Source organism: Cherax quadricarinatus, chromosome 20 (assembly GCF_038502225.1).
Source record: "Cherax quadricarinatus isolate ZL_2023a chromosome 20, ASM3850222v1, whole genome shotgun sequence".
In the NCBI taxonomy this organism is placed as follows: Eukaryota; Metazoa; Arthropoda; class Malacostraca; order Decapoda; family Parastacidae; genus Cherax; species Cherax quadricarinatus.
In genome coordinates this window covers 22,620,942-22,636,851 of record NC_091311.1, presented here as the reverse complement: position 1 = coordinate 22,636,851, position 15,910 = coordinate 22,620,942, and the positions used below count along the sequence as shown (strand labels likewise).

At 43.1% G+C, this 15,910-nt stretch overlaps 1 protein-coding gene across 1 annotated transcript in view; it reads left to right on the top strand.

Moving 5' to 3' along the window:
* The window catches only part of LOC128703693 (otoferlin), a 181,015-nt gene that overhangs the window by 123,297 nt on the left and 41,808 nt on the right, over window positions 1-15,910 (top strand). Inside the window, exons 22-24 of the mRNA XM_070087090.1 lie at window positions 7,583-7,764; window positions 11,944-12,114; window positions 13,291-13,466. Coding sequence (XP_069943191.1) covers window positions 7,583-7,764; window positions 11,944-12,114; window positions 13,291-13,466 — 529 coding nt within the window. The remainder of the gene's footprint in view (window positions 1-7,582; window positions 7,765-11,943; window positions 12,115-13,290; window positions 13,467-15,910) is intronic.

The following is a 15,910-nucleotide window of genomic DNA, read 5'->3' as shown; positions in this document are numbered from 1 at the left end:
CAGCCTGGTGTAGTACATCCCAGGCTCTGAAGTACACTCCTCAGCCTGGTGTAGTACATCCCAGGCTCTAGAGTACACTCCTCAGCCTGGTGTAGTACATCCCAGGCTCTGAAGTACACTCCTCAGCCTGGTGTAGTACATCCCAGGCTCTGAAGTACACTCCTCAGCCTGGTGTAGTACATCCCAGGCTCTAGAGTACACTCCTCAGCCTGGTGTAGTACATCCCAGGCTCTGAAGTACACTCCTCAGCCTGGTGTAGTACATCCCAGGCTCTAGAGTACACTCCTCAGCCTGGTGTAGTACATCCCAGGCTCTGAAGTACACTCCTCAGCCTGGTGTAGTACATCCCAGGCTCTGAAGTACACTCCTCAGCCTGGTGTAGTACATCCCAGGCTCTAGAGTACACTCCTCAGCCTGGTGTAGTACATCCCAGGCTCTGAAGTACACTCCTCAGCCTGGTGTAGTACATCCCAGGCTCTAGAGTACACTCCTCAGCCTGGTGTAGTACATCCCAGGCTCTGAAGTACACTCCTCAGCCTGGTGTAGTACATCCCAGGCTCTGAAGTACACTCCTCAGCCTGGTGTAGTACATCCCAGGCTCTGAAGTACACTCCTCAGCCTGGTGTAGTACATCCCAGGCTCTGAAGTACACTCCTCAGCCTGGTGTAGTACATCCCAGGCTCTGAAGTACACTCATCAGCCTGGTGTAGTACATCCCAGGCTCTGAAGTACACTCATCAGCCTGGTGTAGTACATCCCAGGCTCTGAAGTACACTCCTCAGCCTGGTGTAGTACATCCCAGGCTCTGAAGTACACTCCTCAGCCTGGTGTAGTACATCCCAGGCTCTGAAGTACACTCCTCAGCCTAGTGTAGTACATCCCAGGCTCTGAAGTACACTCCTCAGCCTGGTGTAGTACATCCCAGGCTCTGAAGTACACTCCTCAGCCTGGTGTAGTACATCCCAGGCTCTGAAGTACACTCATCAGCCTGGTGTAGTACATCCCAGGCTCTGAAGTACACTCCTCAGCCTGGTGTAGTACATCCCAGGCTCTGAAGTACACTCATCAGCCTGGTGTACTACATCCCAGGCTCTGAAGTATACTCCTCAGCCTGGTGTACTACATCCCAGGCTCTGAAGTACACTCCTCAGCCTGGTGTAGTACATCCCAGGCTCTGAAGTATACTCCTCAGCCTGGTGTACTACATCCCAGGCTCTGAAGTACACTCCTCAGCCTGGTGTAGTACATCCCAGGCTCTGAAGTACACTCCTGAGCCTGGTGTACTACATCCCAGGCTCTGAAGTACACTCCTCAGCCTGGTATAGTACATCCCAAGCCCTAAAGTACACACTCCTGAGCCTGGTGTAGTACATCCCAGGCCCTGAAGTACACTCATCAGCCTGGTGTACTACATCCCAGGCTCTGAAGTATACTCCTCAGCCTGGTGTACTACATCCCAGGCTCTGAAGTACACTCCTCAGCCTGGTGTACTACATCCCAGGCTCTGAAGTACACTCCTCAGCCTGGTGTACTACATCCCAGGCCCTGAAGTACACACTCCTGAGCCTGGTGTACTACATCCCAGGCTCTGAAGTACACTCCTCAGCCTGGTGTACTACATCCCAGGCTCTGAAGTACACTCCTCAGCCTGGTGTACTACATCCCAGACCTTGAAGTACACACTCCTCAGCCTGGTGTAGTACATCCCAGGCCCTGAAGTACACACTCCTCAGCCTGGTGTAGTACATCCCAGGCTCTGAAGTACACACTCTTCAGCCTGGTGTAGTACATCCCAGGCCCTGAAGTACACACTCTTCAGCCTGGTGTAGTACATCCCAGGCCCTGAAGTACACACTCTTCAGCCTGGTGTAGTACATCCCAGGCCCTGAAGTACACACTCTTCAGCCTGGTGTAGTACATCCCAGGCCCTGAAGTACACACTCTTCAGCCTGGTGTAGTACATCCCAGGCCCTGAAGTACACACTCTTCAGCCTGGTGTAGTACATCCCAGGCCCTGAAGTACACACTCTTCAGCCTGGTGTAGTACATCCCAGGCCCTGAAGTACACACTCCTCAGCCTGGTGTAGTACATCCCAGGCCCTGAAGTACACACTCTTCAGCCTGGTGTAGTACATCCCAGGCCCTGAAGTACACACTCCTCAGCCTGGTGTAGTACATCCCAGGCCCTGAAGTACACACTCTTCAGCCTGGTTTGTGACTTACTGAACTCCAACATACATACAAAGTGCAGCTCTTGTCCTCCCCATCTTCAGAATCACACCATCCCCCAACACATCTTTCAAGGTGCAGGCTCGTGACTTACTTAGTAGCTGCCTCAGCTCACACACTGAGAGACCTAGAGTCGAAACTCATACAAGTGGAAACACTGGGCATATTTCCTTACATCTGCTGCCCTTGTTCATCTAGCAGTTTGTAATTAACTGAGTGTTAAGCAAGCAGTGTGGGTCACAACACCTCACCTCAGTACGAGGCAAGCCAGCCAACGAGCACTGTCTGCAATCTGCTCTCTCTGCGCTCCCCACACGTTCCCTCTACACTGCCTCATAATGCTCCGCAGCTGGGTTAAGCCCTGGCACTTTATCTCATCACTCAAGACATTCCTCTCACCGACTACCCTTCGCCTGTCCCCACTTCCCCATTCACCCACTCGTGGGTCTTACCTGAGAGTATGCGTTCGTTCGGGGGAGAGGATTGTAAGATCCCATTGCAAATTAGACACAGTCTGATGACACCATGGCTTTTATTTAGTTATCCTGAATTAATAAACCTCTGGGTTAAGAGTCCCAGCAATGCTTTTTCCTTCTTCCACAGACTGTACTTACTACTTCCAAAAACATAACATCACTCACTCTCTTTTATGTGCGGGTTATCTGTGTATCAACCACATATCTTTCAAAGTGCAACCACTGAATCCCTCCTAGATTTAACCATATCTTCACTCCCACAACGTTACCTTTAGGTGCCTTAAACTGCTGAAGACTCTTAATCTAATGAACTGGCGTATACTTCTCATCCCTTTATCAAATCTAATTAACCTTACACTTCTTATATGTCTGGCTCTGTATGGTACTTGTGGTGTTTAGTGCTTCTCCATGAGAATAATTATAATCATACTCCAACAGCACGTCGAATCGTATAATACCACTCGCTTCCACTACGATGAAATACACTAACACATTCCTGCTTAAGTATACCTTAAGGCTGACCTGGAGTGTGTGTACCAGGTTCGACCTGGAGTGTGTGTACCAGGTCTGACCTGGAGTGTGTACTAAGACTGACCTAGAGTGTGTGTACCAGGTCTGACCTGGAGTGTGTGTACCAGGTCTGACCTAGAGTGTAGGTTACAGGTCTGGCCTGGAGTGTGTACCAGGTCCGACCTAGAGTGTGGGTTACAGGTCTGGCCTGGAGTGTCTCTTCTAGGACTGACCTAGATGAGTGTTCCAGGTCTGATCTAGAGTATGGGTTCTAGTTCTGACCAAGAGTGTGTGTTCCAGGTCTAATCTGGCGTGTGGGATCCAGGTCTGACCTCGGGTATGGGTACCAGGTCTGGCCTGGAGTGTGTGTTCCAAGGCTGACCTTGAGTATTTCTTCCAGGGCTGACCTGGAATATTTCATCCAGGGCTGACCTGGAGTATTTCTTCCAGGGCTGACCTGGAGCATTTCTTCCAGGGCTGACCTGGAGTATTTCTTCCAGGGCTGACCTTGAGTATATCTTCCAGGGCTGACCTGGAGTATTTCTTCCAGGCTGGCCTGGGGTATTTCTTCCAGGGCTGACCTGGAGTATTTCTTCCAGGGCTGACCTGGAGTATTTCTTCCAGGGCTGACTTGGAGTATATCTTCCAGGTGCTGGGAGATCCCACTAACCTATCTTTCATAAAACCAGTTTGATGAGTATTTGTGCCGTTGTAGAAGTAGATTCATCGGGCACCTGTTTACCATCTGCTCTACAACCGCCTCTACACAACTCTCTACTGCTATGTTTTAATATCCTTTCTTCTGGTGTTTGTTACATGCACATTCGAAGGCTCCTAAGCTGATCATGGAATCTCAGGTTAATCAAAATGTCTAGGAATATACTTGACCAGTCTTTTGAAGGACCAAGTTGCTAGTATGCTTTAATTGTGCTGCTTCGGCTTCTGGCCAGCAACCAGTAGAGTAGAGCGCGTAGGGAACCTGCGTGTGTGTGTGTGTGTGTGTGTGTGTGTGTGTGTGTGTGTGTGTGTGTGTGTGTGTGTGTGTGTGTGTGTGTGTGTGTGTGTGTGTGTGTGTGTGTGTGTGTACTCACCTAGTGTGTGTGTGTGTGTATGTGTGTGTGTGTGTGTGTGCGTGTGTGTGTGTGTGTGTGTGTGTGTGTGTGTGTGTGTGTTTGTGTGTGTGTTTGTGTGTGTGTGTGTGTGTGTGTGTGTGTGTGTGTGTGTGTGTGTGTGTGTGTGTGTGTGTGTGTGTGTGTGTGTGTGTGTGTGTGAGTGTGTGTGTGTATGTCGGTAGCAATAACTTCTGAGAAAAGTAGAATCTGTGTGTGAGAGAGAGTGGTATACCATTGTGCATAAGAGAGTGCGAGAGAGTAGTTGATCTCATAATAATCTGCATGCAGGTGAGTAGTGTTGTGTACATAAGAGTATCACCATCCACCGTCTACCACCACCTACCATCTACCACTACCTTCCATCTACTACCACCACATTTAAGGCAATAGTTCTTTACCTCTCGATCACCAAGATGTCACTGCATCCTTTATATTTTTCGAAGTTCGATCGTGTGTTTTAATGTTGCAGCTCCTCACTGAGCGATCATGCGATCTGTGTATAGCAATATTATTTAGGGAGTGAGAAGCGATGTGTCGTTGGCTTAAGTACGGAAAGGCCATGTTATTATGAATAGACTTTGGCTCACAGCAGGTATATTGGAGATATAATAAGGTAAGTACTGGTGGTGGAGAGGATATATCGACTTGTGCGCGTTGGGGTATGACTATGTGCGTGTGTGTACATACATGGGCGTGTGAGTTCTTACGGACTGCTTCGTTCCCAAGGTGTCTTTCCTTTTACCCGTGGTTCACTAGATAGTCCTCACCCACCCTCTCCTCACTTCCAGCATCATAAACCTGCTTCAGACAAGAGATGTCGAGGAACTTCTTTTTGTTTTAGTATACGATGAACTTCAGTAGGCTTCGTATTTGTCTTTTTTCATCTTCTTCCTCTTCTTCTTCTTCATCATCTTCTTTCTTTCTTTTTCCTTTGATCTTCTTCCTTCTTTTTCTTTTTTCTCTTCGTCTTTTATCTCTGAGACTTCCACCATTAAGCATTAAGCCTAATGAAGCCTAATGATTCAAAGTAATTAAATACAAAGACAATAAAAAATTTTGTCATGAAAAGTACAAATGACTGTATTCGTTAGAGCAGTGACAGTGGTTCAGTCTTTTCAAGTATGAGAAGCTCTCTTTAACCTCAAAAATATTTACGATCCCTCAAAGGGTGGCTGTGATAGACATTAATGGATAACATTAGAAATTAAGCAGTGGCTGGAGGAGTAATGCTTGCTGCTAAGCTTAGTGGACCCACTGCAATATTTTATCAGTTTCCAAGGAGGTTCGCCAACCACAGACTGACGATCACTGTCTTAGAGTATCAACTGTTGCATCCCTCACAACACTCGGCATCTCCTTTATTTCTAGTCAACACTTTACTATAGCGTTGCTGAACCCCCCCACTTTCATCCTTCCCGCGCCCTCCTCTCACTCTTGCCTCATTCTTCACTCAACTTTCTCCCATATAACCGCTGCTCATCTCATGGCTCTCAAGGCTTTCCATGCCCCATATCTCCGCCTCCCCAACCTCACTTGGATTGACACTGCTAGCTATTACCCCATTCCTTCCATAGACTGTAATCCTCTGATCCATGGCTGCCCCTTAATCCTTTATATTTGCCTCGTCAGTGTTCATTTGTGCCCTTTCGTGATGTCTCTGAGGCCTGAGTGGGTGCACCACCTGTACAGCTGTGCTCGGTACACCAGCTGCTTCACAGTGTCTCTCTTCACATTTCTCTTTCTCTCCGTTCCACGGATTCTTTCCTTCTCCATCTCTTTGTTTCTCTTTGTTTTGTGTGCTGCTTGGCAGATCATTAGATTAATCTATTTTTGTGATATCACGTCGTAATGATGATTCTCTCTTGTAAACAAGGTAAAATATCTGTTGGATGTTTGTCACTACGTCCAGGTAGACTAGTGTAGAAGTGTTTAAATGTGTTTGGTAGATATTACTTGTGTTTTTTGTGATTTCTGCTTATACGTGTAGTTTACTGAATAGGTGTAAATGCATGTAAATCACGGCTGCAGGCCACTTGAAGTGTTGTGTTATTCTCTCACCCTTATTTTCTCACTCGTAATATTCGGCTGACAGACTGTCTGTCCCAGTTCCCTACCTCAGCTCGTTCCGACGAAGGCTTAAATAATATGATTTATGCCCCCCAAAATTTGAATGAATAATTGCCAGGTTCAGATTATAGAATAACTTGTTATATACCATTCTACAACGGTCAACAGAAATTCTGGCAGACTAATTTAGTGTCATCTTCCAACATCTTGCAATTACGTTTTCTGTGTTTATATCGCAATATCTCTACTGTACCACCAACTATTACAAATAGTTCTCCATCATTTAAATTGCCCTTTTGTTAAAGAGAGTAGAGAAACAAGAATACTTTGTTCTGAAAATTAACCCCAGAGGATGATTACCTTAAGATAAACCAAGCAGTCTGGGTTATTTCGTTGGAGTTCGTCAGTTTTCTTCCTCAGGATGCGACCCAAAACAGCCGACTAACTCCTAAGTATATATGCCAGGTGGACATGAGGGACACGTATAAGAAGACTTGCCTGTATTGCTCTCTTCACCCAAATATTGAACTCGGATTAATCTTGGCCGCATCATTGTAGGCTCTATCTGCTTTTAACTAGCAGGTCGCTACTTGACCCAGATATTCTCTGTTTCCTCCTCTGAACTACGTGTTCCATCTCATGAACCGAGTCCTAACACAAACCCTCGTCTCGGTCTAGCACCTTTGCGCTTCCACTGAGATCTAACAAAGATAATCAGCTGATCAAATTAAAACAACAAACCTCTCTGGAGGTGAATATGTCTTATATTTATTTTCTTTTATCTTTTTCTACAAGAAAATATTGCGGGTTAGCTACTCCCTACTTTTATTATTATATTTAATAATTTGCGTGACTTGGCCGGAAGGTTGTTTATCTCTGTAATTGAACCTTCAGTATTTAACTGATTTAACATTCAGAATTAAGTTTCGTCATGTTTTCTCATGATCAAAAAAAATCAGTTTTAAGTTTTTAAAGATTTTTTTCGGTTTGAGATAAAAAAAATCGAACAGAACATCAATATTTTATCATGAATTTCGAAATAGCTTTTGCTCCTCACTCAAAATATAATCCATCCTCATTATGTCTCTCCAACGAGAACGTCCCTATTACTTAAGCATTAATTAAGTGTGGTCGCAGGGGAGATGCCTAGTGCCCACCTCATTAAGTGTCCTTCCTGCCGTTTAACAGGGACTGCCCTCTAACGACCCAATCCACGTGCTGGTGCGCGTGTACGTGATACGCGCCTGTGACCTGCATCCCATGGACCTCAACGGTAAGGCTGACCCTTACATCGTAGTGCAGCTCGGGGGCAAGAAAGTGTCAGACAAAGAGAACTACATATCCAAGCAGCTCAACCCGGTGTTTGGCAAGTAAGTGAATGATAGTGTAAACTTGTTGGAGTGTAGTGATTGGTAGTGTAAGCTTGTTGGAGTGTAGTGATTGGTAGTGTAAGCTTGCTGGAGTGTAGTGAATGGTGGTGTAGGCTTCCTGAGGTGAGTGTAGTGATTGGTAGTGTAGGTTTGTTGAGGTGAGTATAGCGAATGGTAGTGTAGGCTTCGAAAGATTGTTGAGACGGCAGATTACAAATTTCATGGACCAGCACAACCAGCATAACCAGAACCAGCATGGTTTTAGAGCAGGATGATCATGCCTGTTACAGCTGCCGAACCATTATGACAAAATTACGGAGGCATTGGAAGAAGAACAAAACGCAGCTGTGATTTACACAGATTTTGCAAAGGCGTTTGACAAATGCCATCATGGAGTGAAAGCGCAGAAAATGAGGGCCATGGGCATTACGGAGAAGGTAGGCAGATGGATTTTCGGGTTTCTAACACAGAACACAACAAGTAGTAGATGTTGCACATGTGTCTTACTCTCAAGTAGTAGTAAATAGAGCAAGATCCAGCATCAGCGAGGTCAAAAGCTCAGCGCCCCAAGGCAATGTCCTGGCACCTTTGCTGTTTCTCCTCATAGCAGACACATAAAAACACACGTCACAGTTTTGTATTTTCATTTGAAGATGACACTAAAATAAGTTTGAAAGTTACTACGGTAGAGAACAATGAAAAGTCACAGGAAGACATAAGCAGGGTTTTCCAGTGGGCAGTGGAGAACAATATGATGATCAATGAGGATAAGTTCCAGCTGCTTAGGTATGGAAAGAATGAAGAACTCAAAAGGAACACTATATAGAAAATTCAAGAGGGTTACCAAACAGAACGAAAGGAACACGTAAAGGAACTGGGAATAATTATGTCAGCTGACCTTTCTTTTAAGGAACATAAGACAAAGATCAAGACAACCAGGAAGATGACGGGGTGGGTATTGAGAACTTTCAAAACAAGAGAAATAATACCGATGGTGACACTCTTCAAATCGCTAGTGCTCCCTCATTTAAAATATTGCTCAGTGCTGACGGCCCCGTTCAAAGCAGGAGAAATATCAAAACTGGAAGAAATACAGAGATCGTTTACGGCTCGCATTGAGCCAGTAAAACACCTAAATTACTGGGAACGCCTTCAAATCTTGAACATGTACTCATTGGAGCGGAGGAGAGGGAGATACATGATTATATATACCTGGAAAGTACTCGAGGGCCTGGTCCCATATCTTCACACTGCCATGACAACATGCTGGAGTGAGAGATATGAGAGGAAGTGTAAAATAAACCCAGTGAGGGGCAGAGGTGCGGTGGGGACAGTAAGGGAACACTGTATCAACATCCGGGGTCCCATACTATTCAACATCTTACCAGAAGACATCAGAAACATGGCTGGAACAAGTATAGAAGCCTTCAAGAGGAAACTGGATAAGTATCTTCACCAGGTGCCAGATCAACCAGGCTGCGATGGATATGTGGGGCAGCGGGGCTCCAGCAGCAACAGCCAGGTTGAAAAGGCAAGCACCAGACGAGCCTGGCCCATGGCCGGGCTCCAAGAGTAGTTAAACTCTCGAAACTCTTCACAGATATTTCAAAGGTAAAGGTGAGTGTAGTGAATGGTAGTGTAGGCTTGTTGAGGTAGGTGTAGTGAATGGTAGTGTAGGTTTGTTAAAGTAAGTGTAGCGAATGGTAGACTAGGCTTGTTGAGGTGAGTATAGTTTTGGTGAGTCTGTGCCCATTGTAGCCTCACTTTCCTGTTTTTAGGCGACAGAGTGGAACCCAGTCTTGTCTTCTGCTACTGTAGCTATCCACTTCAAGGTTCAACGTATTGTGCACCCAGAGATGCTCTTCTGCATACCACCGTTGTAATACATGATTTCTGTCACTTCCCTGTCAGCCTGAACCAGTCTGGTCACTCTCTGTAAAACCTAGACCGTTGTGCATGAAAATCCTATGAGATCGGCAGTTTCTGAGATAATCAAACCAAACCGTCTGGCACTAACAATCATTCCACGGTCAAAGTCATATAGATCACATTTCGTCCTCATTCTGATGTTCGGCATGAACAACAACAACCTTTTAAACATGTCTGTATACTTTAAGTCAATGAGGAGCCACAATGTGATTGGCTGATTAGATGTTTTTATTAATGAGCAGGTGTACATGTATATTATGAATTATTATGTGAGAAATTACATGCATGAGGTTTACAGGGTATTACCTGAATTATTACCTGCAAGTAATTTGAGTGAGGTAAGTGGGATTTAGTCACAGTAGGTCGCAGAGCTGTTACTCCCTCGATACCCACTACACCACCACTCTCACAAAAAGCTAGACCTAATATTAAATTAATAATTACAATATTAAAACCAGCTACTCTGGTAAATTAAAAATGTGTGGACTGTATATTTTGGTTTACTTGCTGGGTACACAAAATGTAACTATTAGTAAAATACATATAATACAACGGTGCTATTAGAAAAGAAATTCGTATTACCACTTATCATTTAATTACTGGATCACAATTTTTATTTGTAACACACCCTAACGCTACCCCAGCAGCTAGAGTTTACGATGGCCAACGCAAAACTACTATACGTTATGGGTAAGTATCACTTAGCTAAGGTGTGTTGCTGGGAAAAATCGTAGTACCCTATTTTTCCGTCCTTGTAGCCGAATTGTAAGGGTTTTCCACACTATCCCAATTCTTCAGCGGGAACGTGTCAGCAATTTCTAAATTACGGATTGAGTTTGATATTCACTAGCTGAACTTCGATGACGCCTGATTACAATACACAATTAACAGACCAGTGTTCACACATTCAGTTTCACTATGGCGTCCTCCCCCGTCTCCCTTGCGCCCATTCCACATCCACCCTCACTCGAAATTTCTCGGAGGGTCAAATCAGCATTACATTTTAATACACAATTATTATAGTATTCAAATTTACACATGCTGAATTTGGGAAAATTCAAAATTTTCCACATATATCTAATAAAGTGGCCACACACACACACACACACACACACACACACACACACACACACACACACACACACACACACATATATATATATATATATATATATATATATATATATATATATATATATATATATATATATATATATATACAAGGAATTTGCAAGAGCAGGCGAAATATACACAAACACTGATCTCTGTCTGAAGGAGACTCGACCCTACGAATCTTAGAACAAGGTACGCAGTGCTATACCAATCTACCCACACTGGACAATACCTTGGCGTGTAGCTAGCGCTACACGTTGATCCAAGGCAGCCAGCTTTCAGGGAAAAGGCTTACAGCTTTTCATCTCATCCCCTGCATGCATCAGCCTTATATATATATATATATATATATATATATATATATATATATATATATATATATATATATATATATATATATATATATATGTATATATATGTATATATATATGTGTGTGTGTGTGTGTGTGTATGTGTGTGTGTGTGTGTGTGTGTGTGTGTGTGTGTGTGTGTGTGTGTGTGTGTGTGTGTGTGTGTGTAGTGCCGAATATGTAAAACTTGTCAATTAGCAAGAACTCATTTAAAATTAAGTCCTTTCTGAGATTTTCTCTTATACGTATAAAGATATATTTTTTTCATTAATGTTAATGTAATTTTTTTTAATTTTGCACCAAAACAAACTTAGAAAACTTACCTAACCTTATTATAACAAGAACAATTTATTTTAGCCTAACCCAACTTAATATATTTTAGATTTGTTTACAATAATTTAATACTAAACAAACCCAGTGAAATATATTTTTTTCTTTAGGTTCAGAATGATTTTGGCGAAATTATTGCATACACAAATTTTTACTTGTCCTATATGGCAAGATGAACGTTGCTATTTAAGACAAGATCGCAAGTTCTGCCTATTCGGCACGACATATATATATATATATATATATATATATATATATATATATATATATATATATATATATATATATATATATATATATATATATATATATATATATATATATATATCAAGGAAAAACAAAATAGAATAGCTGTGCACCTTGATTCTCCTCCTCCTCCACTTCCTCCTCCTCTCTCTCTCTCTCTCTCTCTCTCTCTTTTGCATTTCTCTACTTTCTTCCCTTTCTCTTCCCGCAGGTGTTTCGAGGTGGAGGCGACCTTCCCTCAGGACTCCATGTTGACGGTTCAAGTACTGGACTGGGACCTGGTGGGCTCCGACGACCTCATTGGAGAGACCAAGATTGACCTAGAGAACCGCTTCTACTCCCGTCACCGCGCCACCTGCGGACTCGCTGCCAGATACGAAACGTCAGTTCACATAATAACGCTACAAAAAAAAATCCACTTTTAATACATTTACCCGCGTTGCTTCTGAAATGAGTAAACAAAATTTGTATTTTAGTTATGTCACGTAACGTTAGATTATTTTAACTAAACATTATTCATTATAACTGCATGTATAGTTAACCACTAATAACAAAATTATATAAACACGGGTAAGGGGTGATGTCTGGCATCGGGGAAGACATCGGGGTTACTAAATACGTTGGAAACAGTACGACTGGTAGGTACGCTGTGAGACGGTGAGGTCTGGGCTTGAAGTAAGTCTATGACAGGTGAAGCTGGCAGAGGGAAGAGTACGTTAACGATAATGAAAGTTGTACAAGAAGAACAGTGGCGATGATGCAGTGATCTAAAGACGATAACTTAATATCGATAGAGAAAATAAGAACACCTGCAGTGTGCTGGAATACCTGCAGTATGCTGGAACACCTGCAGTGTGCTGGAACACCTGCAGTGTGCTGGAACACCTGCAGTGTGCTGGAACACCTACAGTGTGCTGGAACACCTGCAGTGTGCTGGAACACCTGCAGTGTGCTGGAACACCTGCAGTGTGCTGGAACACCTGCAGTGTGCTGGAACACCTACAGTGTGCTGGAACACCTGCAGTGTGCTGGAACACCTGCAGTGTGCTGGAACACCTACAGTGTGCTGCTACACTATTCTGCACGATAGATATTGTATACACACCCGCAGTGTACTGCTGCATTATTCTACATAACAGTTAAATTGTGGAGACACACGCAGTGTGCTGATATACTATGTATTCTGTATGGTAGCTAAATTATGGGGACATCCACAGTGTACTGCTACACTATTCTATATGATAGTAGAAGGTGGAGCGATACAGACAATGTGGAGGAAATGACACAAGGTATGAACTTCTATGAGCTTGTGTCCCTTCATCCACTTTTCTGTGTGATGATTATATTGTGGAAAGAGTCAGAGTGTGCGGAACATTGTTCTATATGATAGTAATCATTGTGTGAACACTCAGCACACTCTCTGTACCCACAAAACACTTTTTGTCCCCTTCTCTCACTCATTCTCCATTTCCCTCTGTCTACTTTACTCCTATCATCTCCTTCCGTCCTAGCTCCAACTGCATCCTTCTATATCTCACCCCTCTCATTCCTCCTGCAGGACGGGGTACAATCAGTGGCGGGATCCCATGAAGCCGACGCAGGTACTGGCTCGTCTGTGCAAGGAAGGTCGCCTGGAGGGTCCACACTACGGTCCAGGCAAGGTCCGCGTCGCTAACAGAACCTTCACCGTTCAGAACGACGACGAGAATGACCCCGGCCGCTGTAGGTTCCTGGGTACGTGGTATGGCGTTCTTATGGAATACCACTCCGAGTGGTTCTTGGGTACAAATCGGAGATTCAATCCCTTGTGGTTCCTGAGTGCTTTCCCTTTTTTTCTATAGCAGGACGTGAGTCTTGGAAGTGGGAAGTACAATGCCTACACTTTAAAGGAGGGGTTTGGGATATCTGATGTTTAGAGTGGCATATACACTGTCGTATCTATTCACCTCTGCAAAGACAGTGAAACTGTGAATGATGATGAAAGTGTTTCTTGCTTTTTGAGTCACCCTGCCGCGGTGGGAGACGGTCAGCGTGTTGACACACACACACACACACACACACACACACACACACACACACACACACACACACACACACACACACACACACACACACACACACACACACACACACTCACACACACACACACACACTCATATTGTTTTGGCCTTGCCTCGTGGTGAGCGAAAATCACATGACACTCTAACCAACTGGACCACACAATCCTACAAGAATCAAGCACCCAGCAGAGCTATGAGTTTTACCTTGATCCGATCCTGATTCAATACCACTCGTTCGTGGCCACAGTAATATAAATACTGCTAGTAGAGGCTAGTACACCAAATGGGAATTAGAATGAAATTAGCTCAGAGGCACCCACACCACCGTATGTCCTCGGATCAAGGTAAAACACCTAGCTCTGCTTGGTGCTTGATTCCTGTAGGATTGTGTGGTCCAGTGGGTTAGAGCATCATGTGATTTTCGGTCACCACGAGGCAGGGCCAACACGACATGGGTTCGAATCCTCGGCTATTCGCAGTGTTGTTATAAATATATATATATATATATATATATATATATATATATATATATATATATATATATATATATATACATATATATATATATATATATATATATATATATATATGCATATATATATATATATATATGTATATATATATATATATATATAATATAGATATATATATATTTATAGATATATATATATATATAATATATATATATATATATATATATATATATATATATATATATATATATATAGTAGGTTGGTAGACAGCAACCACCCAGGGAGGTACTACCGTCGTGCCAAGTGAGTGTAAAACAAAAGCCTGTAATTGTTTTACATGATGGTAGGATTGCTCGTGTCTTTTGTCTGTCTCATAAATATGCAAGATTACAGGTATGTCTTGCTACTTCTACTTACACTTAGGTCACACTACACATACATGTACACATTTATTTATAAACACTCATCTGAGTTTTTTTTTATTTTATCTTAATAGTTCTTGCTCTTATTACTTTTCCTTTTATATCCATGGGGAAGTGGAATAAGAATCTTTCCTCCGTAAGCCATGCGTGTTGTAAAAGTCAACTAAAATGCCGGGAACAAAGGGCTAGTAACCCCTTTTACTGTAAAGATTACTAAAAAGAATAAGAAGAAGAAAATTGTCAAAGTGGGAAGTCTGAATGTGCGTGGATGTTGTGCAACTGATAAGAAAGAGATGTTTGTGGATGTTATGAATGAGAAGAAGCTGGATGTCCTGGCTTTAAGTGAAACAAAGCTGAAGGGGGTGGGAGAGTTTCAGTGGAGAGGAATAAATGGGATTAGGTCAGGGGTTTCTAATAGAGTTAGAGCTAAAGAAGGAGTAGCAATAATGTTGAAGGATAAGTTATGGCAGGAAAAGAGGGACTATAAATGTATTAATTCAAGGATTATGTGGAGTAAAATAAAGGTTGGAAGTAAAAAGTGGGTTATAATAAGCATGTATGCACCTGGAGAAGAGAGAAGTGTAGAGGAGAGAGAGAGATTTTGGGAAATGTTGAGTGAATGCGTGGGGAGTTTTGAATCAAGTGTGAGAGTAATAGTGGTTTGGGATTTCAATGCTAAAGTGGGCAAAAATGTTGTGGAGGGAGTAGTAGGTAAATTTGGGGTGCCAGGGGTAAATGTAAATGGGGAGCCTTTAATTGAGCTATGTAAGAGGATTAGTTTTAAGTAATACATAGTTTATGAAGAAGAGGATAAATAAATATACAAGGTATGATGTAGCACGTAATGAAAGTAGTTTGTTAGATTATGTATTGGTGGACAAAAGGTTGATGGGTAGGCTCCAGGATGTACACGTTTATAGAGGGGCAACTGACATATCGGATCATTATTTAGTTGTAGCTACAGTTAGAGTAAGAGGTAGATGGGAAAAGAGGAAAATGGCAACAACATGTAAGAGGGAGGTGAGAGTGTATAAACTAAGGGAGGAGGAAGTTCGGGTGAGATATAAGCAATTGTTGGCAGAAAGGTGGGCTGGTGCAAGTAGTATGAGTAGTGGGGGGGGGGTTGAAGAGGGTTGGAATAGTTTTAAAAATGCAGTATTAGAATGTGGGGCAGAAGTTTGTGGTTATAGGAGGGTGGGTGCAGGAGGAAAGAGGAGTGATTG